General features: G+C 35.0%; 1 protein-coding gene across 1 annotated transcript; it reads right to left on the bottom strand.

The window, feature by feature from the left end:
* Positions 1-528: 528 nt before the first annotated feature.
* On the bottom strand, positions 529-22,501 carry LOC150093481 (uncharacterized). The gene is made up of 2 exons (XM_090413663.1): positions 22,415-22,501; positions 529-4,675 (listed from the first exon to the last, which is right to left on the bottom strand). The coding sequence occupies exon 2, from the start codon at positions 2,769-2,771 to the stop codon at positions 1,398-1,400; it is 1,374 nt and encodes a 457-aa protein (XP_090269789.1). The 5' UTR covers positions 2,772-4,675; positions 22,415-22,501; the 3' UTR covers positions 529-1,397.
* Between the last annotated feature and the right edge of the window lie 3,316 nt (positions 22,502-25,817).

The following is a 25,817-nucleotide window of genomic DNA, read 5'->3' as shown; positions in this document are numbered from 1 at the left end:
AATAGCCAACACTTCTCGAATAATCTAACTGCACTTCTAGAAATAGGTTGGATCATGTACAAAATCTTGTGAGTATGGTGTTATCTCAAATGAAACTAAACTGTAGGGGATGAAGAAAAATTTGAATACCAGAGAGCATCATCATGAGAAATGAATGGGAAACAAAACTTGAATTTAAAGTGATTAGAAATTAGGGAAATCGCTGTCATAAATATAAGAGAATACTCTGCTCGGTTCATTTAGGTGAAGTTTCCTCAAGTTGCCAATTAAATTTCGATGAACAAAAATTCGAGGAGAGAATTACAAGTCTTATTTTGAAGTAGAGAAACGAATGTTTTGCGTAATTACTTGATCTAATTTGCTTTTTTAGAATTGAATTTCAGTTATATCCCCAGAGACACATTGTCATATCCGAAACCTATTATAATTTTTAAAAAAGCTGATACATTAATATGAGTATTTCTTAGAAGCAATTATGTAATTAAAATATTCTCACAACTTTACAAAAAGAACTGCATTTTATTAACTTCAAAATGTAATAAATTATCTGCAAAGCATATGAATTCAATTCTCATTTCACACTAAATTCGAAAACAAAAACGTGCAACATATTAAATGGTAGTGAAAATTAAAAGAAAATAAAAAACCAATAATGAAAATAATAAAATAATTAAGCAAAATTTTATTCATACAAAAAGTCACTGAAAAACTCCTCTGATATTTATAATGAAAAAAATCAAAAACGCGTACACTGAAGTTGCGCACTATCGAATACTAGCTGCTGCTGTTTCCCGACTTTCGTATTCTTACCTAGTCTGACGATTTTGAAACATGTGAACTTCAAAGGATAAGGGGTAGTGTGGCTACACATTCATTTAATTTAAACATCATGAGAGAAACTGATGGAATACGAACAAAAAAAAAGAAAATTGTAGTTAGTCGGTTAGGTATCGATTCCTTCAAGAGGATTTCATTTCTGTATTAATTGCAAAAAAGACTCAAACTGTCTGAAATCCTCTTGTAAATTTCATATGAAGTTTCTCTGGTGTGAAAACTTTCGTGTCATTTCTGCTGAGACGAATCGAAAAATTTCTTCTGAGAGATTTTGCATGTAAAGAAGTAATCTGTGCTGTGCCTTTTCATGTGATTTTTAAGAAAACCTTATGTGGAAAATTGTTTCTCGCATATTTTACAGGAAAAAAGGTTTTCTTCTGTCAGATGGTAGCGTGTTTAGTGCTTTTTAAGGGACTGTACTGCCAGAACCGTTTAAGATAACCTGATTCAAAAAAATTGATGACACATATTTTAAATGTTAAAAGCATCTCATCAATCGGACAGAAGCGTTTTTGGTGCTTTTTAAGGGACTGTATTGCCGAAAATGTAGAGCTACACACGTGTCAAGTGAGAGTATTCCCACTTGTATGAACTCTTAGATGGCTATTCAGATTCGAACTCTGCGAAAATCGCTTGTTGCAAATTTCGCACAGAAATGGTTTCTCACCAGTGTGCACTCTTAGATGAGTTCTCAGACCCGTGCGACCTGAAAACTTCTTGTTGCAAATTTCGCATTGAAAAGGTTTCTCACCAGTATGAACTCTTATATGACTTTCGAGATCCCAACTGTTAGAAAACTTCTTGCTGCAAATTTCACATAGAAAAGGTTTCTCACCAGTGTGAACTCTTAGATGACTTTTCAGACTCGAACTGTCTGAAAACTTCTTGTTGCAAATTTCGCATAGAAAAGGTTTCTCACCAGTATGAACTCTTAGATGACTTTCCAGATTAGAACTGTGTGGAAACCTCTTGTTGCAAATTTTGCATGGAAACGGATTCTCTCTGGTGTGCACTCTTTCATGTGTTTTCAGGTTAAACGTGTCGAGGAATTTCTCGTGAGAGATTTTGGATGAAAAGGAGCAATCTGCAGTGTGCTTTTCATGTGTTTCTTTAAGATAGCCTGATTCAGAAAATTGATTGCCACATATTTTACACGTAAAAAGCTTTTCATCAATCGGATAGCAGTTTTGTTGTTTTTTAATGAGCTCTATAACAGAAAACCCAGAGCAACACATGGGACAAGTGAAAGGATTCTCACCATTATGCACTCTTAGATGCCTTTTCAGGCTCGAACTATCTGAAAACTTCTTGTTGCAAATTTCACATAGAAAATGTTTCTCAGCAGTATGAACTCTTAGATGACTTTTCAAGCTCGAACTCTGTGTAAACGTCTTGTTGCAAATTTCGCATAGAAAAGGTTTCTCACCAGTGTGAACTCTTAGATGAGTTTTTAGACTAGAACTCTGTGTAAACTTCTTGTTGCAAATTTCGCATAGAAAAGGTTTCTCACCAGTGTGCACTCTTAGATGATTTTTCAGAATCGAACTAAGTGTAAATTTCTTGTTGCAAATTTCGCACAGAAACGGTTTCTCACCAGTGTGAACTCTTAGATGACTTTTCAGACTCGAACTCTGTGTAAACTTCTTGTTGCAAATTTCGCATAGGAAAGGTTTCTCATCGCTATGAACTCTTAGATGACCTTTCAGACTCGAACTGTTTGAAAACTTGTTGTTGCAAATTTCACACTGAAAAGGTTTCTCACCAGTATGAACTTTTAGATGTCTTTTGAGATCCCAACTCTTAGAAAACTTCCTGTTGCAAATATCGCACGGAAATGGTTTCTCTCCGGTGTGAAGTGTTTTCAGGTTAAACCAGTTGAGGGTTTTTTCGTGACACATTTCGCTTGCAGAGGAGCAATCTGTGGTGTGCCTTTTCATTGTTTTTTATGATAGCCTGATGTAGAAAATTGTTTGCCACATATTTTACACGTAAAAAGTTTTTCATTAATCAGATCGTAGCATTTTTTTTGCTTTTTAACGGACTGTATAGCCGAAAACGTAGAGCTACACATTTCTCAAGTGAAAGTATTCTCACCAGTATGAACTCTCAGATGACTTTTCAGATTCGGACTGTCTGAAAACCTCATGTTGCTAATTTCACATTGAAAGGGTTTCCTCTCTGATGAGAACTCTTTCGCCACGCCTCAGGTGAGACTAGTCGAAGAATTTCTTGTAACATTCCGGATGTAAACGAGATCATCTTTAGTGTGCTTTCTGATGTGGTTTTTATGATTGAGAATATTGTTTGCCATGTATTTTATGCGAAAAAGCTTTTCTTCATTGAGTGCATGAAGATTTTGGTGCCTTTTAAGGGACCATACAATTGAAAACGTAGAAGTAAAAATAATAGTTAAAAGGTTTTATTTCACTGTGAGATCCATGATGCTTTTTAAGGCTTTGTTTACAGACATATAATTCCCTAAAAATTTCACACTGAGATGGATTCTCTTTCACCTAAACTGCTCTGATGTGAAATAAAAGCCTTCCTTTATCATAAAATGCACTTTTGCATATTTCACAGGTGAAAGGTTTCTCTTGCAAGTGAACACTAAATATTTGGCGTTTTACTTTATAGGAGAGAGAGAGCAAATATCTTCTGGCATATTTGGGATTGAAAAGCCTTGTCATTAGTGTGAAGAAGGGAATGTGTTTTAAGAAATGCCATTGAGGAAAATGATTTGCCACTCACTTCACAGGAAACACCTTTCTTTACTAGGAAATTTGCAGATTGATTTCTGCTCGGCTGTATTTGGGTTCTGTATGCCTGGTAATTTAATCGGGAAATGTTTGTAGTGTTCACAATTTCTCAAATGCAGCTCAAAAGAACTAAAATAGGAAAACTTTTTTATGCTCAGAAAAATGTAAACGTTTCCCAGTATGAGCCAGTTTTATGTCTTTGAAGACAGGATTTAAGCGATATGTTTTCTTGTATTTTTCGCACTTGAAAAGTCATTCTGATGCGTGAAACAAAAGTTCTGTATCTTCAAATAATATAAACTGGAAAACCTCCTGCAGCATATTTCACATGTCAACAGATTTTCATTGCAGCTCACTGTAGCCTTGTGCCTCCTGCGTGTGTGTAAGCGAGTAAGAGGTCTTGCTGTAATTTTCACATGAAAATAGCTTCTCGATTGAGTGCGTTTTCAGATGCTCTCGAAGATTTGCTGAATCAAAGAAATTCTGATATGTCGTACAGAAAGAATGTTTTTCCTTCTTCCACGTGCATTTTCTGGTGTTTTTTTAGTCTGTTACGAAGAAGAAAGTTTTCCCCTCATTTTTAGCATGCCTTTTTAACTCTGGACTCTGTTATTGTTCGATTGCTATAAATTGTCTCGTACGTTTTAAGTTGATCTAATCGTTTAATTTGTGGCATACATTGCACATATTGTTTTTTTTTTTTATCCGACTGATTATTGTGCGTTTTTTTGATGTTGGTTCATATTACTCTGATATAGAAACTGAGTCTTGGATGACGCACAAGCGAAATACTTTTCCCTATTTTCATCCCAGTTAAGATATTTTCACACCTTCACTGTTGCAGGAGTAGAATTACTCATTAAGTTTTGAATTTGGGTCATCAATTCCATTCTCATTTTGATGCTTTTCCGTTACGCCACTAGAAGTGCAACCTCTTCGGAAAATGAAGTTTTATTTGATTTTTATTTCGCAAATCCAGCATGAAATGTTTACTACAACTTCAGATTCTTCATACATTGCTGCTTATCAGCTTGGTTTTAACATTAGTAGGCAAAATGTCTCATGGCAGTAAAAATATTCACAATCTGTAAAGAAAAACGATGTAATTAATAATAAATTAAAACTCCATTTATTAAATAAAATATTCTCAACATATCAACTAATATTTAGTAGCAATTAATGTATGATTTTTAATCGAGAAATTTAATATTTTAATAAATAGTGGAAACAAAAATAACGGTTAAACTTTCAATAAAAAATAACAGAGTATTATCGTTCTTTAAAATAATGATTGTGTTAACAAACCTGATTTCTTTTTGCCAAACGCATCATGACCAAATAATAAGCTAAGCGGAGAGCCATGGGGGCCGTATTACATTCTGAAATTGAACATGTCCTCAGGAATAACTCTGAGGATGACGTTAGATATGAACATATTTGTTGCAAACATCGAAACTGTAAAATAACGGTCAAAGTTTAAAAATGGCTTTTCAATCTGGGAGTGAATTTCATAAAAAATCCCACTTTATTCAGTTGGTTGTGTGTCAATTATTACTAGGTTCTTATTTGTTTGAATTTCCTTCTCTTCATTATTCTAAGGGATAATCCCTGTGGAAATAGAGCTCCCTCTTCCAGATCACTGTATTTCTGGCTTTACTCTTTAACAGCTAAATAAACTCTTCCGATTAATGTAAACAATTGCTCTAAGGTTTATTCCGGCTGTCCTCTTCTTCTTTTCTCAGGTTTTTCCCCCTTCCAACACGTCTATAATCCATTCATTGTCTCCGCATGTGTGGCAGAATTTAATTGTCTTCAATACTCGAATCTTATTTCTTGCAAAATTTATTCGTTAGTTTTCTTTTCTCCATGTCTTTACTAATCTTACTTGTATTAAATGATTTTATCCCCTTTAATACTTATTTTGCAATAGGAATTCTTCTTTTTCGTATTTTCAGCGTACATCTTCCATCATCTTGGATAATTCCTCCAAGATATGAATGATGCTACTTGGTCATTATTTTTTACTTCTAATCACAATTATTTTATATTCATTTTTATTTATTTTTGACACTCTCACCATTATTTTAGTTTTTGTATTATTTTGTAGAGATAATGATCAGATGAAACCTTATCCATTCTATTTAATGACCGTTTTAAATCCTGTTGATTCTCAGCTAATACAGCTACAACTTTCCTAAAAATCAATACTTACTAACCCTAATCTATCAAGCGGGTATCTGGGAAGACGAAATCCGCAAACAAAAAAACAATTCTTACAATTTCAGCAGGTATTTCATCTGTTGTACATCAGTTTTCCAGATAGGAAATTCATTGGTCTCTCTTTAAATTTCTTTATGCTGTTTCTCTGGCCCAAGATTTCTTGTTCGGTAAGTTCACTATTCATGTTTTATTCACGGTATAAGTCTTCAAGATATTCCTTCTTTCTCTCTTTCTACTATCTCTCAGTTACCAGTAACTTATTATTTATTTATTTTTTTATCTCGTCCTCTTTACTTTTTTGTTTCGGGACGGACTGGAGGTGTGAGCAGCAATTATTCGATATTCCTTATCAGCACTTTTTTCACATTTTAGTTTCTATTTATATTTATTACAATTACTTAGGCCAAACAATAAAAAAGAATAATATTTATCTGAAGAACTAGCAAAAAGAAAAAAAGCTGCATGGCTATCATTCAACAGACTAAAAGAAATACTTACTGATCCAAATCTTGACATCTCTGTGAAGGCAAAACTAGTTAATAGTGACATACTTCCATCACTCACATATGGATCAGAAACATGGAACACGACAAGAAAAGAAGAAAAACTCTCAGAATAACTCAGCGTGCAACAGAACGCAGGATTTGCAACTTCAGCAAAATGGAACATGTTAGAAACACGGAATTAAGAAAGAGATCAGGCATACAAAATGTGGTAATTGCAGTATTTGAAAGCAAGATGAGATGGGCGGGTCACATAGCCAGACTTGGGGATAATAGATGGACATATAGAATACTCAACTGGCAACCAAGAATAAAGAGAAAAGCAGGAAGACAACCTACAAGATGGGGAGATCCACTAGTGAAATCTATGGGGATAACATGGAAGAGAGAGACTCAAGATCGAGATCGTTGGAGGCATCTTTATGATCTGCACTCATGGAGAAATCCTGAGTGAAACACAGGTACATCAAGGTAATAAAGGTAATGTAACTTTATCCAATTCTCCTTTGCTGTTTCCTTGAGGCCTTCATTAATTTTGCTTCGTAGTTTTCCTTGCTTTTCACAATTTTCTTTTACTTGCTGTTTTTTCGTTCTTCTATTAATTGAAGTTACTTTTTTCTAGTAATACAAGGGATTCGCTTTGGTAATTTTGTAAATCTTAACACTTTGTGTGCTGATCTTTTATTTATTTCTATAGGTTTTGAATAACCTGTAAGAGAAAAGCTAAATATAATTTATTATTTCTTTATATTTCGCTCAATATATCATGAGCTTCGTTCAGGGAGAAGACAGAAAAACTGGTAAAACATTTAAATTCTCAATTAATGAACTATTTCTAAATGTACTAACTGTATTGAAAATTTTCTTTACGTTACCAGTTACTGTAGCAAGTGCAGAGCGTTCTTTTAGCAAATTAAAATTGATAAAGAATTATCTTCGGTCAAGTATGTGCGAAGAACGCTTAAATGCACTTGCTATATTAAGCATCGAAAAGGAAATTGCCAAAAATTGTAATTTTTCGGAAATGATGAATGACATAGCAAAAAAATTGCATATTTAAATAAATACATATTAAGCAATATACGTGTTAGTAAAACTAGGCCCCTAAATAGTAAACCTATTTATTTTTTTTATTACTTTAAACAATAATTAATTGTAAATAGTTTTTGTGCGCTAGTTGGTGAACCAGTTACTTTTGTGTTAAATATTTATTTATTTTAATTATTTAATACTTTTGTTTTGTGTTCAGTAAACTTTATGTTAACCTGTTATATTTCGAATGTTTTTTTTTTTTTGTTTGTTTTGTTTTACTGTGCCAAAATCATTTGCAGGTAAGAGGTTTTACAATACGTTTATTTCGAATCCTTTAATTTTTACCTTCGAAAAATATTTTAAGGCCCCAAAAGGTTTCTTGCACCCAGGTCCCTTTATGTTAACCTGTTATATTTCGAATGTTTTTTTTTTTTTTTTTTTTTTGTTTTACTGTGCCAAAATCATTTGCAGGTAAGAGGTTTTACAATACATTTATTTCGAATCCTTTAATTTTTACCTTCGAAAAATATTTTAAGGCCCCAAAAGGTTTCTTGCACCCAGGTCCCTTTATAGAGAAGGCCCTGTCCAGAGTAGCCCTAGCATTCCACTCCTGAGCACCGTCTTTGCTTGCCAGGTAGTGGGCAAGCATGTGTGGCTCCATGGTGGGTGAGGAGCTCTGGCACCAAACTAAAAACACCTTAAATATGAATCCTTCATCCTCAAATGTTTCAGTGCTGTATCTATAGTATCAACCAAGGGCTGATACTTTTTTCCAGATACAGCATATGGAAACAGAAGCAAGAAACAAAAGATATCTGATACTAACATAAATGTACCAACCTTTTTAATCATTCATGCAACAGGTGAAAAACTAATTGGGAAAATTTCACCCATTTTATCCAAAAAGGTTTAGAAGGACTGGCAGGGCCTCCCAAAACTGTCAAGAAATTGCATTCTGGTGATATCCTCATGGAAACAATGTGTAAACAACATTCTGAGAAACTACTGAGAACAACTACAATGGGTGGAATACAAATTGCAGTAACACCTCACAGAACACTCAATTCCAGTAGAGGAGTGATATCAGAATGGGATCTTTTTGATGTTCCCGATGAGAAGATATGTTCAGAACTTAAAGATCAAGGAGTGATGGGTGTAAGGTACATCCTGATATGTAGGGATAGTCGCCTGGTCTTGACCAAGAACATCATCCTTACTTTTGATACACCTAGCCCTCAGACATCTGTAAAAGCAGGGTATCTCATGCTCTCCTGTTAGAATGTACACCCATAACCTGCTGAGATGCTTTAAATATCAAATATATGGACATGCCCAAACTGCCTGTCATGGTTCTACTACCTGTGCCCAATGTGGTAGTAAAGAACATGACAAATCTTGCTGTGAAAAAAAAATCTAAATGTGTCAACTGTCAGGGAGATCATCCAGCTTACTCTTGTACATGTCAGAAATGGAAAGATGAAAAAGAGATACAAAAAATTAAAAACAGAACAAAACATAAAATATCAGAATGCAAAAAGAAAGCTGGCCACCATTACATATGCTGAAAAAATAACAATTAAAAAAGTGCCAACAGCAACTCAAACATGTATGTCTATTCCACCATCTGATAATTTCAACATACCTGAACTTTACGATCACAAGTGCTTTTCTGTTGAGTAATTAATCACATGACCTATGGCCTTACTCCAGAGATAACTTCAAAAATGGTCCCATCCGATGAAACCTCACCTGTCAAAAAATTATGCCGGAGACATCACTCAAAGATAACCGACCAGACACTCGCACAAAAAAAATGGTACCTGTGTACCCACAGAAAACAAACTAAACATACCAACTGACCCTAACACATTTGATGTTTTGAACACTCTACCAGAGGAAGAGATGGACAATGGCTGTCCATACTTCCCTAAAACAGTGGATAAATATAAATCTGACAAAAGTAAGCCCTCAACCTCCTGAAAACCAGAAAAGATAAAATCAAGACAATAGGAAAATTTTTACAATTGAACTGTTGTGGGATTTGCCAGAATACTGACGATATCAAGATGTTATTGCAGAAACACAAATCTTTCTGTTTCTGTCTACAGGAAACATATGGAAGACCGAAAGAGGACTGTACCTTCAGGAATTTCACTGTTGTACGTAAGGACAGAACTGGTGGCGATCCTGCTCATGGAAGAGTAGCTATCCTAGTGGGCAGTCATATTCCTTTCCATCAGGTCTAAATTAATACTTCTCTAGAAGCAGTAGCGATTCACTTCTCTGTGGTGGGATTTCTTATTACAGTATGTTCAATTTATTTACCACCAAATGCAGAGTTAAATGAAATTGATCTTGCTAACCTTATCTCGCCACTGCCTGAACCCATACTTTTGATGGGTGACTTTAATAGTCACAATATTCTATGGGATAGTACCAACACTAATAGACGTAGCCAAATCATTGAAAGAATTCTTGATAATAATAACCTCTCCTTTTTAAATAATAAATTCAATACTTTTTTCCATATGCCTACCCGTTCATATTCTGCAATTGATCTTACAATCTGCTCCCCTTCCATTCTTCCACTACTCATGTGGGACATTGAAGAAAACACATATGGAAGAGATCACTTTCCTGTTCTCTGCACAATGTCTTCACAGGAACCATGTTCACCCCCACAGATACCTATATTGAAAATTGACCAGGCTGACTGGAACACTTTCTCTCATCTTGCAAAATTTAATGCTGATGCCATCAGTCAAACATCAATGAAGCGGTAAATATATAACAGAATGCATTGTCCAGGCAGCAACAGCCTCCATCCCACAAACATCATCTCAGTTTCAAATCTATCCAAAGCCTTGGTGGAACCCAGAATGTCAGACAGCCAAAAAAAGATCAACACAGAGCTTGGGGCATATTTCTTAGATACTCCACCACATCAAACTTAATAGCTTTCAAGCATGCTCGAGCCAAAGCACGTTATGTAAGATATCAGAGTCAAAAACAATCATGGGTCCAATTTACAACATCAATTAATCAAATGCCCAGTCCAAAAATTGTATGGGATAAAATCCGGAATGAAGGGCCGATATAGAACACATTGTCTACCTTAGACCATAATGGAAGTGTTATTGCTGATCCTAAAGTGATTGCAGATACTTTGGGAGAAACTTCTGCTAGAATCTCAGCAACAGCTTCACATTCTCCTGATTTTTTAATACTGAAAGAGCAGCAAGAGAAACAAAGGCTTAATTTTTCTACCAACATTATCATCATCATCATCATCATCATCAAATTCCTGCCATGTACCCTCAAGGGGTGTACAGGATATGACAGTACTACATGAAAAAATTACATCATTACTAACTTCCTATCTACAATTTTCCTCCAAATCAGTCTGTTACTTGTCAAGTCTCCAACATTATCAGATCTTATATTTCTATCGTCTAAGGCACTTTGTACTGTATCAATCCACCTATATCTTGGCCTTCCTCTGGGTCGTTTTCCTGCCAACCTGGCAGAGAACACTTGTTTTGCTAATCTTTCCTCTCCCATTCTATTTAAGTGACCATACCATCTGAGATTAGCTCTGCTAACGAATTCCTGGATGCTGACAATGTCAAGTTCTTTCCTAATATCCTCATTTTTAATATGATATTGCCATTGATGCCATCTGTTCACGCCTCTAATCTTTCTCAGGACTCTCATATCTGCGGTCTCTAGTCTTTGGTCAAGTGTTTTACTTCTGACCCAGCTCTCAGATCCATAAGTTAAAATTGGTTTGAACACAGTCTTGTATACAGCTAATTTAGTGTTCCGACTAATTTCTTTCTTATTCCATATGAATTTATTCAATTGACTTCCCACCATACCAGCTTTGCTGATTCTGTTGTCTATTTCTATATTTAGTTTACCATCTTGAGTAAAAATTGTGCCTAAGTAGCTGAAATGTTTTACTTGTTCCACAGGTTCTCCATTCACAACACAGTTGACATTTTCAATGATTCTGCCTATTTTCATTGTCTTTGTCTTTTTATTGCTGACCTTCATACCATATCTATTACAACAGCTATTCAATTTAGTCAGAGAATCTTGCAGACTTGTAGCGGATTTATTTAGAAGTATAACATCATCCGCATAAAGCAAAGAGCAGACATTAACATCTCCAATTTTGATATCAGGTTTAATACCACATTCCTTCATAATGTGATCCATATAGATAATGAATAACAGAGGGGATAATGTACATCCTTGTCTCACACCAGATTTAACATTAAACCATCTTCCTGTACTTCCTTCGATTCTAACTGCTGACTCACAACTCAAATAAAGACTAAGTATTGCTTGATATAATGCCCCATTGACACCATATAACTGCAGCGTATTGAATAGCTTCTCTCTTGGCACCTTGTCATATGCCTTTTCCAAATCGACAAAACTTAAATACAGATCTTTGTTATATTCCCATGCTTTCTCGACTATTTGTCATAAAGTGAAGATCTGATCCTGACAGCCTCTATTTGGCCTGAATCCAGCTTGTTCTTCACCAAGCTTTTCTTCCACAATTCTTCTCAACCGTTTCTCAAGTATACTTGCCAGGAACACTCAGTAGGGAAATACCTCTGTAATTCTCACATTCAGTTTTATTTCCCTTTTTATATATGGGTACTATGAGAGCTCTACTCCAATCATCGGGAATTCGTCCCTCTGTCCAGGCTTTCTGAACTATGCAGTGCAGCCACTGTAAGACTCTTATACCACCATACTTCAGCATTTCTGGTCGAATATCATCTACTCCTGCTGCCTTTCCACATTTCAAGCCTTTGATGGCTTTTTCTACTTCAAGTATGGATATGTATTCCTGACTGCATGCCTGGTCAGTGTTTTTTATCACTGTGCTGTCATCACTGCTTGTTTCATTTAGCAGTGATGACATTTACCAACATTCTTCAGCCATATAATCAGCCATTTGTTAAAGAAGAACTAAAAATAGCTCTCCTACAATCTCACCTTAGTGCAATAGGGCCTTATGACATCCATTATGACTATATTATTTAAGGAAATTACAACGTACTAGGATATACATTAAAATAAATTTTAATATATTTCTATATTTCGGCAACGAAATATAGAAATATTTTCAAGAACTTAAGTACAAGACACGTGCATGTAGGCACAACAAAACAATAAGTGAGGAAGAAGTATGAAGCTATTATTTCTCCTAAAGTCCTGATGGTGCCCTCTAGCGGGCAATGTTGGTATTCTTGGGCGATTAGGCTGAAGGTCTTCTGATGTAGGTTTCCCAAATTTGAGGTAGTCTCATGCAGCCAAATTTGTTGAAGTTTGAATCGTTTCTTAGGGCTGAAGCTGATTCTATGAAAAGCCTTTCATATCTGAATTTGCTACGGTGTATTATCCTAGCTTTCTTCCACCGTATTCTATGGCAGGTATCCAGCGCATGGTCAGCAAGACCAGAGTGGCTGTATTGTTGAAACTGGATGTAGTCCTTGTGTTCTGAAATTCTGATATTTGCTGTCCTGCCTGTTTGACCAAAGTAGGACAGCTTACAGCTGAGAGGGACCTGGTATACACCAGGTAGGTCTTTAGTTGAGCAGATAAGGAATGCCAATTTTTTATATGGTTTGTAACAAGAAGTTATGTTTTTTTAGGATTTTTGTGATTTTTTCCGAGGTGCCTTGGATATAGGGTATGGTGATGGATTTAGAGTAATCCTTGTTGTGGGGGGGAGGGGGGTTGTGGTTTACTGGTTTCAATATTTTTTGGAATTTTTTGGGGGGTAGCCATTGGCTGAGAAAGTGTTGAGAACGTGGTTTAGTTCTGTGGTTAGGGCATTGTCATTCGAGCAGATAAGTTTAGCCCTGTTGTGTAGTGTCTTAATGACTCCATATTGTTGTGAGGGGGGTGGTGGGATTGTTGGTGAATGTATCTGCTTGTATGGGTGGATTTTCTATATACCGAGAAAACCAAGGTTCCATCAGGCTGGCGGGTGACTAGTGTGTCTAAGAAAGGAATGCAGTTGTTTTTTTCTTCTTCCAGGGTGAATCTGATTCTGGGGTGTTGGTTGTTTAAGTGTGTTAAGGAGAGGAGTGCATCGGAGCCATGTGGCCAAATAGCAAATACATCATCTACATAGTGAAGCCAAATGGTTGGTTTTTGTGGGGCAGAGTTTAAGGCTTTCTCTTCAAAAGTCTCCATATAAAAGTTGGCCAAGGGTGGGGAGAGTGGAGAACCCATGACTGTCCCCTCTATTTGTTTGTAGAATTTTCCTTGCCAAACAAAATAGCCTGAGTTCATTGTGAACTGAAATAGGGCTTATATCGGGAGGAAATTTAGCTTGGATTAGCTCTAAGGATTCTTTGAGTGGGACATTTGTGAATAAGGAGGAGACATCAAAACTGACCATTATGTCAGTGTGTTTGAGTGTAAGGTTTTCTATGCTGGCTTTGAAGTGAGCTGAGTTTTTTTATGTATGAAGGTGTGTTGCCAGTATAGTGTTTGAGAGCTTTGGCCAAATGTTTAGCTAGTTTGTATGTGGGGGAATCAATGCCATCCACTATGGGACGTAATGGCACATTTTCCTTGTGAATTTTTGGGAGTCCATAAATACAGGGGGATATGGAGTTATATGGTTTTAATTTGTTGGTGATTTCCACAGGCCAAGAAGTGACCTTCTTAAGGAGCCTGTGGAGTTTTCTAATTTGTGAGTTGGTGGGATTGTACTCGATAGGGAGGTAAGTGGCCTGATCTAACAATAGAGATTTCAGCTTACCTGTGTAATCTTTTTGGTTCAGCAATACTGTGGCATTCCTTTTTTTGTCAGCTTTGGTGATTATTATTTTCTTGTTTTTCTTTAATTCTAATAGAGATTTAATTTCTTTACTGGGCATGTTGGTTTTAGGTGGTTTAGCTTTGGTCAGAACACAAGCTATGTCCAGTCTAATATCATTGGAGACGTGGAAGGTGTCGAATCCTGCGTTCAATCCGTATCATGATATCCCCAACAGGTATTCTCCTGGGCGCAATGGTGAAGTTGTGGATCTCGAAACTGCAACTTCCGGTAGTTAACCTGTCGTCACTTAGTGTGAAACCTGAAGCACTTGACGCCCTCGCACGTGCCCACAACTTCGCCATTGTGCCCAGAAGAATACCTGCTGAGGATATCATGATACGGATTGAACGCGGGATTCGACACCTTCCAAGCCATGTCGCCAACGATAATCACGAATTCTCTTCAGTGTGAAGGTTTACCGCACATTCATGCATCGTAAAAGATTTTGCTGGATATAAAAATAGACGTTCGGACCTGTTGGGAGGTTAAAGTATGTATTTTTCCAAGTACACAATTTTTCATTAAAATATATATATATAATAGAACTTCAATAGAACTATAGAACAATAGAACTTCAACACGGACTGTAGCTACAGTTCAAAGCTAACTGATTTTATAATAGTCGTTTTATAGTGATATGTTGTTTCTTATAGTGTTTACTTGCTTTCTATGTTCCCACGCCTGAAGAAGTTGGACAATCCGATGAAACATGTTGCATTTTGAATAAATTTAATTGTTATTCTAGTCTCAGTTATAGTCAGTATATATAAATATAAATATATAAGTAATTCTCACTTTATGAATTCCTGGTTATTGAATTTTTATCTTTACTCATTTTCTGGATTGGAATTTTTACTTTAAATTATGTGAAGTGAAGGCAACTAGGGGTGTGTATGGGATTATGCAGTATATAATGACGTCTCTCTAAATATTCTATCTACAAGTCATCATGATAGAGAGGTGAACGGGAGATGTAATTATAGTATGTAGGAAGCTTGGTTTTCCAGAAGTGTCTGGTGATTGGGCTAGCAAATCGTCATTGTACTTTCAATACTGATTGGGAAACCAAGACAAATATGAATCTGATGAAATGGAATAATGAACATACAAGACTATATATTTATATACAGCAGAATAAAAAAAAAAAAAATAGGGCTAAAGCTGGAGTAGGAATAGTAATACATAAAGTGTTAATATTAATAGTCAGGATAAAAACAGATAGAGGTAAAATAAATATAATTGCAGTATATATATTCCAGAAAAAAAAGAGAAGAATTTTATGAGGATCTATAACAAATAGCACAAAAAATAAAACCAAACGAAAAGTTAATTATAATGGGAGACTTAAATGCAAGAAAACGAAATATACCAATAAATGTAATTATGCAAAGATTTAATGAACAAACAAACAATAATGGAGAAACATTGATGCAATTCGGTGCAAATAAGTTAAAAATAATGCATTTTATCAGCATGAAAAAAAAAAATTAACACTAATAGAAGATGTTAGTGTTAACATTAGCAGAAATTGGAAGTGACCATAACCTGTTAATATGCAAACTAACACTTTACAAGAAAGCTGTGAAAATAAAATTTAAAGAAAATCAACAATGCTGAAATAAAATTTAATGTAAATTTATTAAAAGAAGAAAGGATAAAAACATTATACTACAATAGATTAAAAGAAAAGTATCAATATAACTCACTAAGCAGCAAACAACATGCAGAAGATAACTGGAAGATTTTTAATACAAATTTAACTGAAATAGCAACAGAAGTATTAGTGGTAAAAGAAAAAGAAAAGTAAAAAACAGCCTCCATGGTTTAACAAAGAAATAAAAATATTAACGAAAGAAAATATCTACAAATTAAAACAAACAGAGAAATGGAATGAATATAAAGAAATAAAGTTAATCAGAAGAAAATAGAAAGCAAAAATCAAGTTTGGGAATCATATACAAGAGAACTTGAATAAGATTTTTATGGTATACAGAAACAAATGTGGAGATTTATTAATACACAAAAGAAAGAAGAAGCAGAATATATTCCAATATTAAAAGTTGAAAAACAAGAATTAGAAAATTATGTTAAAAACCTTTAGAATTAAATAGTTGAAATAATAGAACTAAGTAAGCAAACTAACCAAGAAGAAGAAATAAATACAACCAAGATAAAAATTGAATAAATGTGAAATTGAATATGCAATTAAAAAATTGAAGAACAGGAAATCACCAGGTCTAGATAATATCAATAATGAATTATTAAAAAATGGTAAATAAATTGTAACTCAGAGTTTAGATATACTATACAAACAAATAATAATAAAATTTCCTTTCCGGTAGAATGGAAAAAAGTATAATACTGTACTACCAATATTAAAAAAAAAAAATCTTATTTTCTTCTCTTCAGCTCATTGAGCGTGGGGTCCTCAAAGACGAATTTTTGTCATTCCTTTCTGTCTGCTATCTTTTTATGAAGTTCTATTATGCAGTTGAAGTGGTTTCTTTCTTTAATGTTGTCAATCCATTTCTTTCTTGTTCTTCCTCTGCTGGGCTGTCTTTCGATTCTACAATTTAATAATATGTTTGGTAGTCATTCTAGGTTCATTCTTGAAACGTGTACAAACCAGCTTAATTGGCTCTTTTTAGTGCAGTAATTATTGTTTCTTTAAAGTTAATTTCTTCTCTGATTCTTTTAATTTGTTTTTCTTTCTGTCAAGTTTGTTCCATTGATTTTTCTTAGGCATTTCATTTCCAAAGCATTGAGTTTTTCCATTTCTTTTTTTCTTAAGATCCAGCATTTTGAGCCATAGAGTACTGTGGGAATTATCATTGTATTATATACCTTTCAGTTCTTTGCTTAACCTTTTATTGTTCAATATTTTTGTTATGTGTACATTGTTTTCCATCTGTTATTGATTCGGTGTTTTATGGTTTCTAAATAGTCTCGATCTTTGGTGATAATTGATCCTAGGTAATTGAACTGGTTACCAATTTTCATTTGGATTGCATCACTTTTTCTTCCTATTACCATTAGTTTTGTTTTATTAAAATTAATTTTCATATCATATTTGTTACTTGTTTGATGAAGCTTAGTCAGGATATTTTCTCATTTTTCTTGGCTGTCTGTAGTGATAACTATATCATCAGTATAATTTAAATGTGTTATATGTCTTGCATTTATGATTATACCTTCACACATCTGTAGTCCTTCATCCACTACTTCTATTAAATATAGGTTGAATAAATATGGTGACAATGGACAGCCATACATAACTCCTTTTTTTTATTTACTATTTGATCTGTTTATGTTTTTGTATTTCACTATTGCTTGTGTTTCTGAATTGTAATTCTTGATAAAAATTAATACGTGTTTGTCAACCTCTGTTTTTTAGCATTTTAATGAGTTTGCTTCTCATCGAGTCAAAAGCTTGTTTGAAATCAAGTTTTTTTTTTTTTTTTTTTTGTCTCTCATAAGATCTGCTTAATGTGAAAATTACATCTATTGTGTTTCTGTTATTTCTAAATCCCATTTGCTCTTCTTCCATCTGTTCTTCATAGGAATGTTTAACTCTGTTTTGGAGAATCCTGATGAATATTTATATAGTGGCTTAAAAAGGTTATAGGTCTATAGTTAGTGCAGGATCTGACATCTCCTTTTTTGTGGATGGGTATGATCTGGCCTGTTCTCCATTCTGTTGGAAAAAATTCTTTTATTATTTTGTTGAACAGTTTTCTTAGGTAATTTATCATGCTTTCTCCCCCTTTTTCTAGTTCTTTTTGAATGTTGTCTTTATGCCTGGTGCTTTATCATTTTTCATTTGTTTGATTCTTCTATGAATTTCTTCATTTAGGATATCTTTTGTGTCAGAAGTTTCTTCAGGGTTGAAGGCACACCTTGATCCATGTTTTTTTCAACTGCAAATGTTTCTTTAAAATGATTACTCCATATTTCTTTTATTGCTTCACTGCTACTTGTAGTGGTTCCATCTTATTGCAATAGGTGGGTATGTTCTGGTTATCTCTTCAACTATTTCATAAATGGAATTGGAGTCATGTTTTTGTATGCTTCTTCACACATTGCTGCTTTTTCTTCTAAATATGTGATTTTTGCTAATCTGCATTTTTTCGATGTAATTTTTCAAATTTTGCATAATATTCTATTTTCTTCATTATTTTCTTTTGAAAGGTTAGATTTGTATATTCTTTTTCTCTCCCATAAGTCCAATATCTCTGGTGTAAGTCAATCTTTATTTACTCTTGTCTGGTAGCCCAGGTATTTTGTTACAGTTTCTTTACCTTTTCCCCAAGACTCTGGGACTGTATCAAAAGAAAAATTATTTAATTTTTCTTTCAATGACCTGTGATAGATCTGGTCAAGCTATCATATATAGTTTTGAGAAATCTATCTTCTTTTGTTTTTGGTGGTTTGTTCTTTTTCTTTTGAAACTGATTTTTAGTTTGGCTGGTAGTAGTTCATGGTTTGTATCCATGTCAATCTTTTTTGATGTTTTGACATTTCAGAAGGAATGTTTCTATTTCTTATTAATAATTATATATTCTATACAGTTTTTGATTTCATTGTTTGGTGATGTCCAGGTGTCTTTGTGTTGTGACCTGTGGCAGAATACGGTATTTGTGATTAACAGTTGAATTTTTTGGCAAAAATTAATCAAGCCCTCTCTTCTTTCATTCATCTATCCATGACCAAATTTTCCCATTACTTCTGCTTTATCTTCAAATTACTGACCAATCTTTGCATTAAAATCTTTTATAATAATAATGATGTCTCTTGTACTTGTTTGCTGATTTCTTCTTGCAGTTGTTCAAGAAAATGACTATATTCCACCTCTTCATGTGATTGGACTGGTGCATAAACTTCTATTCTTTTTATGAATATTCCTATTTCTTTTGTTTTGGATCTTACGAAGATTCTATAGGAAATAGAATCATCACCTAGTGAGTTTAGGAACCATTTTTTAATGATTATTGCTACACCTTCTCAGTGATGGTTATCTTTCCTTCCCGAGTAAAATGTGGTTGTATTTGTTATGTTGATTTTTCCATCGTCTATCCAGTGGGCCTGTGCAACTCCCACTATTTCCCATTTGAACAGTTCAAGTTCTCTATATGTTTTAATTTGCCAGGTTTGTACATTGTGCTGATGTTAATGGTTGAAATATTATATATGCTGTTTGTGTTCCACATAGCTGTCTTCTCATCTACTCTATATGGGCTTAGGCACATTAGCTCTCCCATATGTGGTAGTATTATTTCTGCTTCTATTTGCAGGCATTTCATCTTTAAAGATTTTAGGCAATTGATGCAGCCAGCTTGCCGTTTCTCTGTTGCATACCTGTTGGGCTGCATGCCTTAACAGGTATGCAGAAAATCATAGAGGGATAAATTTATTAAATACTTTGTTAAAAGTACTAACAAGAATTTTAAATAACAAAGGAAATTAATCTACAAGGATTTAGAGAACACAGATCATGTACAGATGCAATATTTATAATTAGACAGTTGATTGAGAGAACAATAGAATACAATAGGAAATTATTTATATGCTTTATAGACCTGGAAAAAGCATTTGACAAAATATTATTTCAAGATGTAATAGAAATACTGCAGAGAAGAAAAGTATCAAAAAACATAATATAATTAAATAATTATATGATAACAATAGTTGTATAATAAAAACACAAGAAAACCAAGTAAAGAGATAATTTCATAATGGCATTAAACAAGAAGACTCCGTTCAAGAATATTAAATAATAATGGATGAAATAATACAAAACATTAATAAAATATAGGAGTGGAAATAAAAAATAGAATAAGAACTACATGTTTTGCAGACAATATAATATTAATTGCAGATAATCAAACCCAGTTACAAATATTACTACATGCATTTAATAAAGAAGCAAAATTATATAATATGAAGATATCAAAAACTAAAACATTCGGAAGGAAGGCCACATCTAGAAGTCAGAGAACAAGTTGAAAGAGTTGCAAGAATATCAGGATGCTTGAATGAATCAGTATGGAAAAAATAAACATCTCTGAGTAAAGACAAAAACCAGAATTTATAAAGCAGTAATCATGCCTATTATGACATATAATGTGGAAAGAAGACCATACACTATGAAAACAAGACAAATTTTAAACACAGGTGAAATGAATATATTAAGAAAATAGTAACCAAAACTAGACCATGTAAAATAAAGGATACAGATATAAGAAAACAATGTGAAATACAAGCAATAAACAATTGGTATAATAAGTTTAGTTTAATCCTTTATCCAAGTGTGAGCAAACAAAGTTTGCACCTGAAAGTATCTTCAGGACTGAGCTAAGGTGGTGCAACACCAAAAAGGCAACTCGTGGCAAAGGTGGGGAAAGCTCCCATAATGCAAAGCACATCTCCTTGCAGATATGTGTAATGCTATGCATTAAGGCAAGGACCACTACCCATACTGGTTTCGACCTATATTGAGGTCTCATCAGTGGGAGCTAGGCCCAGTAGTGGAGACACCAAGGCAGAAGCAATGAGAGGTCATCCCCACCTATAGGAGTTGCCAAAAGGTGTATTATTAATTTACTCCGGATTCAGAGAAAGATGTTGAGAGTTTTATTTTTCACTTAGTTAGACTATAATAAGCTTAGTTTAATCCTTTATCCAAGTGTGAGCAAACAAAGTTTGTGCCTGAAAGTATCTTCAGGAATGAGCTAAGGTGGTGCAACACCAAGGAAACTCATGGTGTGGGTATTGCACCACCTCAGCTCAGTCCTGAAGATACTTTCAGGAGCAAACTTTGTTTGCTCACACTTGGATAAAGGATTAAACTAAACTTATTATAGTCTAATCAACTGAAAAATAAATTCTCATCATCAAATAAACAATTGGCTTTCAACCCGAAGAATAAAATGGATTGAGCATGTGCAGAGAAGTGAAGAACGAATAATAAAACAAGTCTATAGCTCGAAACCAAAGAATAAAAGGAGAGGAAGAACTACAAAAAAGATTAAGATACCATAAAAGAAGATGAAGTCTTGTTCGCAACCGATATACAGAACGTGCGAAGAAGAAAATTACGTAATGAATGAACGCACGCGTGTTATTCGTAGTTTTCTTCAATTACACCTGATTTTTTTTTTTTATTTTCGTTTTAACTATAACTCTTTCACTCTTCCAACAATGTCAGAAAGAAGCAACAGTGCAAAAACCATAAAATGAGCTAAAGAAACAAAGAAACGCACAGAGAAAAAAATTATCATCAGGCATCAAGCTGGTACCCTCTTCCACAGTTTGCACCATTTTAAAGTATCAAAAAAAATATTTGAAAGTAAAAAAAAAATGGGAAATCTATGCAGTCTACATAGTTGCATAATAAAGAAACGGGTAGTATATTTCCTCATAAGGCAATACTGTTAACTCCTTGTTTTTCGGCACTCAGGTAGCGAGCTGTTATTCTCCTCCCCCCTCTGGAAGAACTGTGCATCACCTAGTCCTTCAATGCGAAACTTCAAATTCAACCCCTCCTACCGGTAAAACTCATATCTGGTTGCCACCGGAGAAGAGGTGTCCTCTCACGCAGTTATGAGTCCGCTGTGATCACCAGCATTACCGTGTTAACCAAATACCGTTTGGAAGAAAAGAATCCGAGTTCAGAAATGGAATACTTCAAAATGTATTAATGAGTCCTAATTTTCTTCGGTTGCGGTGTCATAAATAAAAGTTAGGAAAATGCATGATTTTCCTAACTACGGAATAGTATTAAATTTTTAAATTTAATACGATTCCGTATTATCTGCAATGGTGTCAGGGCTCAGTGACACATTTGCTAATACCGCTGTTCAGAAACGGAATGCTTATTGCTTCGGACAAAGGATTTCACTGCAGTAAGCTTGTTTGATAACTAAATTTTCATGTAATACATTGACAGGTCAGTTTTCGGTCTTCTGATAAATTTTTGTGCTGACTTGCACTAAGTTTTGAGCAGTAAAAATGACAGTTATTACATTATTGTTATCATCGCATGCTTTGCAGCTTCCTAAGATTAGTACATGTTACGTAGCTCACAAGGTTATGGCAGTACTCGGGTTTGGAGGTCTTTTTCATTGACTGTTAGTTTATCATAAATGGCACACAATTATCAGTTTTATCACCTTGCACAATAATTGATAAGGTTCATGACACAAAAATTTACTTACTAATTCGCAGTTAACCACCCGAAAAATGTAAAAATAGGAAGACTATCTTTCTGATACTTCGTTACACTACTGCAACAACTATCGTCGACTTGTTTATTCCACTGCTGTACGCGACACCCAACAGAGTTAAATTTAATCGTATGAAGACAGTAATATAATACAAAATTATACGTTTTATATACTGTGGTGAAGGGATTAATTCCACGGTCTTGGAAGTGTCGATATTTGAAGTGGAACGTCTTCATCACCAGTCTTGAAGAAACTGGTGATGAAAATAATTTTATTTTTACTCTCTTTGGGATGGGCTGAAACTTCATCAATTGCAAGTGGATAGGATACAGAACAAGAAATCATTTCCTACATTACTCGAAACGGAAGATAAAATTCGTCAAAACTCAGGGAACCAGAAGCACACAATTTTGAGTTGTATATGCAAATGCTTTCCATAAATAATCCTTACATAATTTGCGATTACGTCATTGTTCGAAATGGGATGAAATTCACGATATACGACAAGCAAAAATCACATCCGCTTCTATATTAGACTGTTATGCATAATATCACTGCATTGGATCACAAGCTAAAGAAATGCGATTTTAGTGCGGATTTCAAAAATTCTTCCACAAAAATATTTCAAAAATCCATAAAAACAAAACAAAAAAAAATCCACACATAAAAAAAAAACATATCAAAAATTTAAGCAAATAACCCAACGCTAATTCTTACCAAAAAAAAAAAAAAACTTAAAAGAATAATTTCTCCAAATATCAGCATCATTATCATCATCATCATTCATATTATTATTATTATTATTATTATTATTATTATTATTATTATTATTATTATTATTCCGGGCAACTCCAAGGAATCGACAGATTCATCGAGGGAGGCCCTAACATCATGTCAAGAACAACTATTTGACATTCATACAGTATCTATCATACCTTGCCTTGAACTCATTCATGGTTGAAGCACCCCCAACACACTCTGGCAGCTTATTCCACTCATTCACCACTCTCCAAGTAAAAAACCTAGCTCTATCACCCCTGCTAACCATATTCTTGCCTAGCTTCCATGTATGGCCTCTAGTCCTCCCACCACCAGTCCTATTCTCAAAAATATCTTCTGGATTAATCTTATAGAAACCCTTCAGTAATTTGAATGTCTCAATCATATCACCCCTTTTCCGCGTATAGACCAATTTTTGAAACCCACAAATCTTCAACCTGTTCTCATAAGATTCATTACACAGACCTATCATCTTAGTCACTCGTCTCTGGATCCTCTCCACCTACTCCCCATCAAGAATAAATGGGGAGGAGGAGGTGAGGATCCAGAGGACCCCATCTAGACTATTCTGCCCATATCTGGGCACAGAAGTCTAGATGGGGTCTTATCAAGGCTCGATACAGAGGAACAATAATTTGTTTGTCTCTGTATCGAGCCTTGATAAGACCCTATCTAGACTTCTGTGCCCAGATATGGGCACAGTAGTCTAGATGTGGATTTTTTAGAAGCCAAGTGATTTGATGAGCTGATTTAGCCACTTCAATTCCCTATCCACCAACTTCAATTCCCTATCCACCAACACTCCCAAATCCCTGGCATCCTGAATCTCCTGGAGTACGGGTCCACCAGTGTGACATACTGCTGGTATTCTTTTCACCCCAAAATGCAGAAACTTACACTTTGCCAGATTAAATTGACATCCATTTTCCCTAGCCCAGTCCTCCAAACTATCCAAATCATCCTGTAAAATTTTGACATCCTGTGCACTCACAATTGCTCTACCCAACTTTGCATCATCAGCAAACAAGTGAACACTTCCTCTCAGATCCTTTCCTATATCATTGATGAACAAATTGAAACGTAGTGGTCCAAGAACAGAGCCCTGTGGCACACCACTAGTCACAAGCCATCTTTTGGACTCAACTCCTGAATAAACCACTCTCTGGTATCTCTCCATAAACCACCCTCCTATCCATTTCACCAACCCTATATCCATCCCCATCTGCTCCAGTTTCCTGATTAGAGTTCCATGTGGTATCCTGTCAAAGGCCTTGGTAAGGTCCAGTAGAATCACTGCAAACCCATTACCCTTATCCAGTTCAGCTGTCACTGTGTTATAAAACGTGAGCAAGTTACTGAAGCATGATCTACCCTTCATAAAACCATGTTGTCCCACATACAGTAACCCATTTTCATCTGTCCAATCCTATATTCTTCTCTTGACTAATTTCTCCAAGAGACCTTGACAACGATTCCTGATATGCTAATCGGTCGGTAATTTAAAACAGCCGTCTTGGAACCTCCTTTATGCAGTGGAACTATTTTACCACACTTTCCACCCACTTGGGACTAACCCAGACCCGAGACTCAAATTAAACAAAATGGTCAAGGGTACTGACAATTCTTTAGCTGCTTCACGTACGACATGAGCTGGAATACCATCCAATCCCACAGATGTATTGACATTGAGGTTATGCAATAGAATACTCACTTCCACTTCATTCACCAAAATTCCCATATAATCTATTGGTTCACTCATTTCTGCAATGACACCACCTAGATGATATATTCTTGCAAAGTGCTCACTCAGTAACTCAACTATATCAACTGATTCAGTTACCTCCCTACCATCGGCATTCTTTAAAATCATTCTGCCATATATATTTTTTCTTTTACTTGCAACATATCGAAAAAACTGTTTAGGATTCTCTTTAGCCTGCATGGCCAATGTTCTTTCGTAATCCTTTTTTGCTTTTCTTACTACACTTGTTACCCTTCTAGCCTGCGCTTTATACTGTTGATGTCCCTGTCAGTCACCTTTCACCTTAAATTCCCTCCATAGTTGTTTCTTTTTTTGCAGCTCAAGCTTAATGGTGTTTCATCCATTTAACCACTACTTGATTTATTATTCGGCCTCTAGGTAAATAGTCAGCCATTGCTTCATGCAAACACTTCTTAACCACCTCCCATGCACTATCAACTTCTAGCCCTTGCAGTTGTACATGCCATGGCACTGAACCAATCGAACTCCTAAGCTTGTCATACTTACCAGCCCGATAATTCCACATGTTCCCCGTCTTAATTGTAAATTCCACACCTTTAGCCACCTCACAAGTCAAGACCCTATGATCACTCTCACCAATTGGTGGCAATGTGGTCATATTTGTTAGAGCTAAATCCACAAATGCAATTACTAGGTCAAGCACTCTCTGACCCCTAGTATTTTCCATTACATGCTAACCAGATAGTTATCCCTTAATAACTGCATAAAACCAATTCCTTCCTCCCGTGTGTCCTCTCCTCACTCCAATCAATGCGACCATAGTTGAAATCTCCCATAATAATTACCGTCCTTCCACTCATTTCTTCTATTTGCTTGTGCATACTATCTTCA

Source organism: Typopeltis vanoorti, chromosome 24 (genome assembly GCF_054136105.1).
Source record: "Typopeltis vanoorti isolate ZY-2024b chromosome 24, IOZ_Tvanoo_1.0, whole genome shotgun sequence".
NCBI lineage: Eukaryota > Metazoa > Arthropoda > Arachnida > Uropygi > Thelyphonidae > Typopeltis > Typopeltis vanoorti.
The sequence above is the reverse complement of the archived record's forward strand: the minus strand, read 5'-3'. Positions and strand labels throughout refer to the sequence as shown.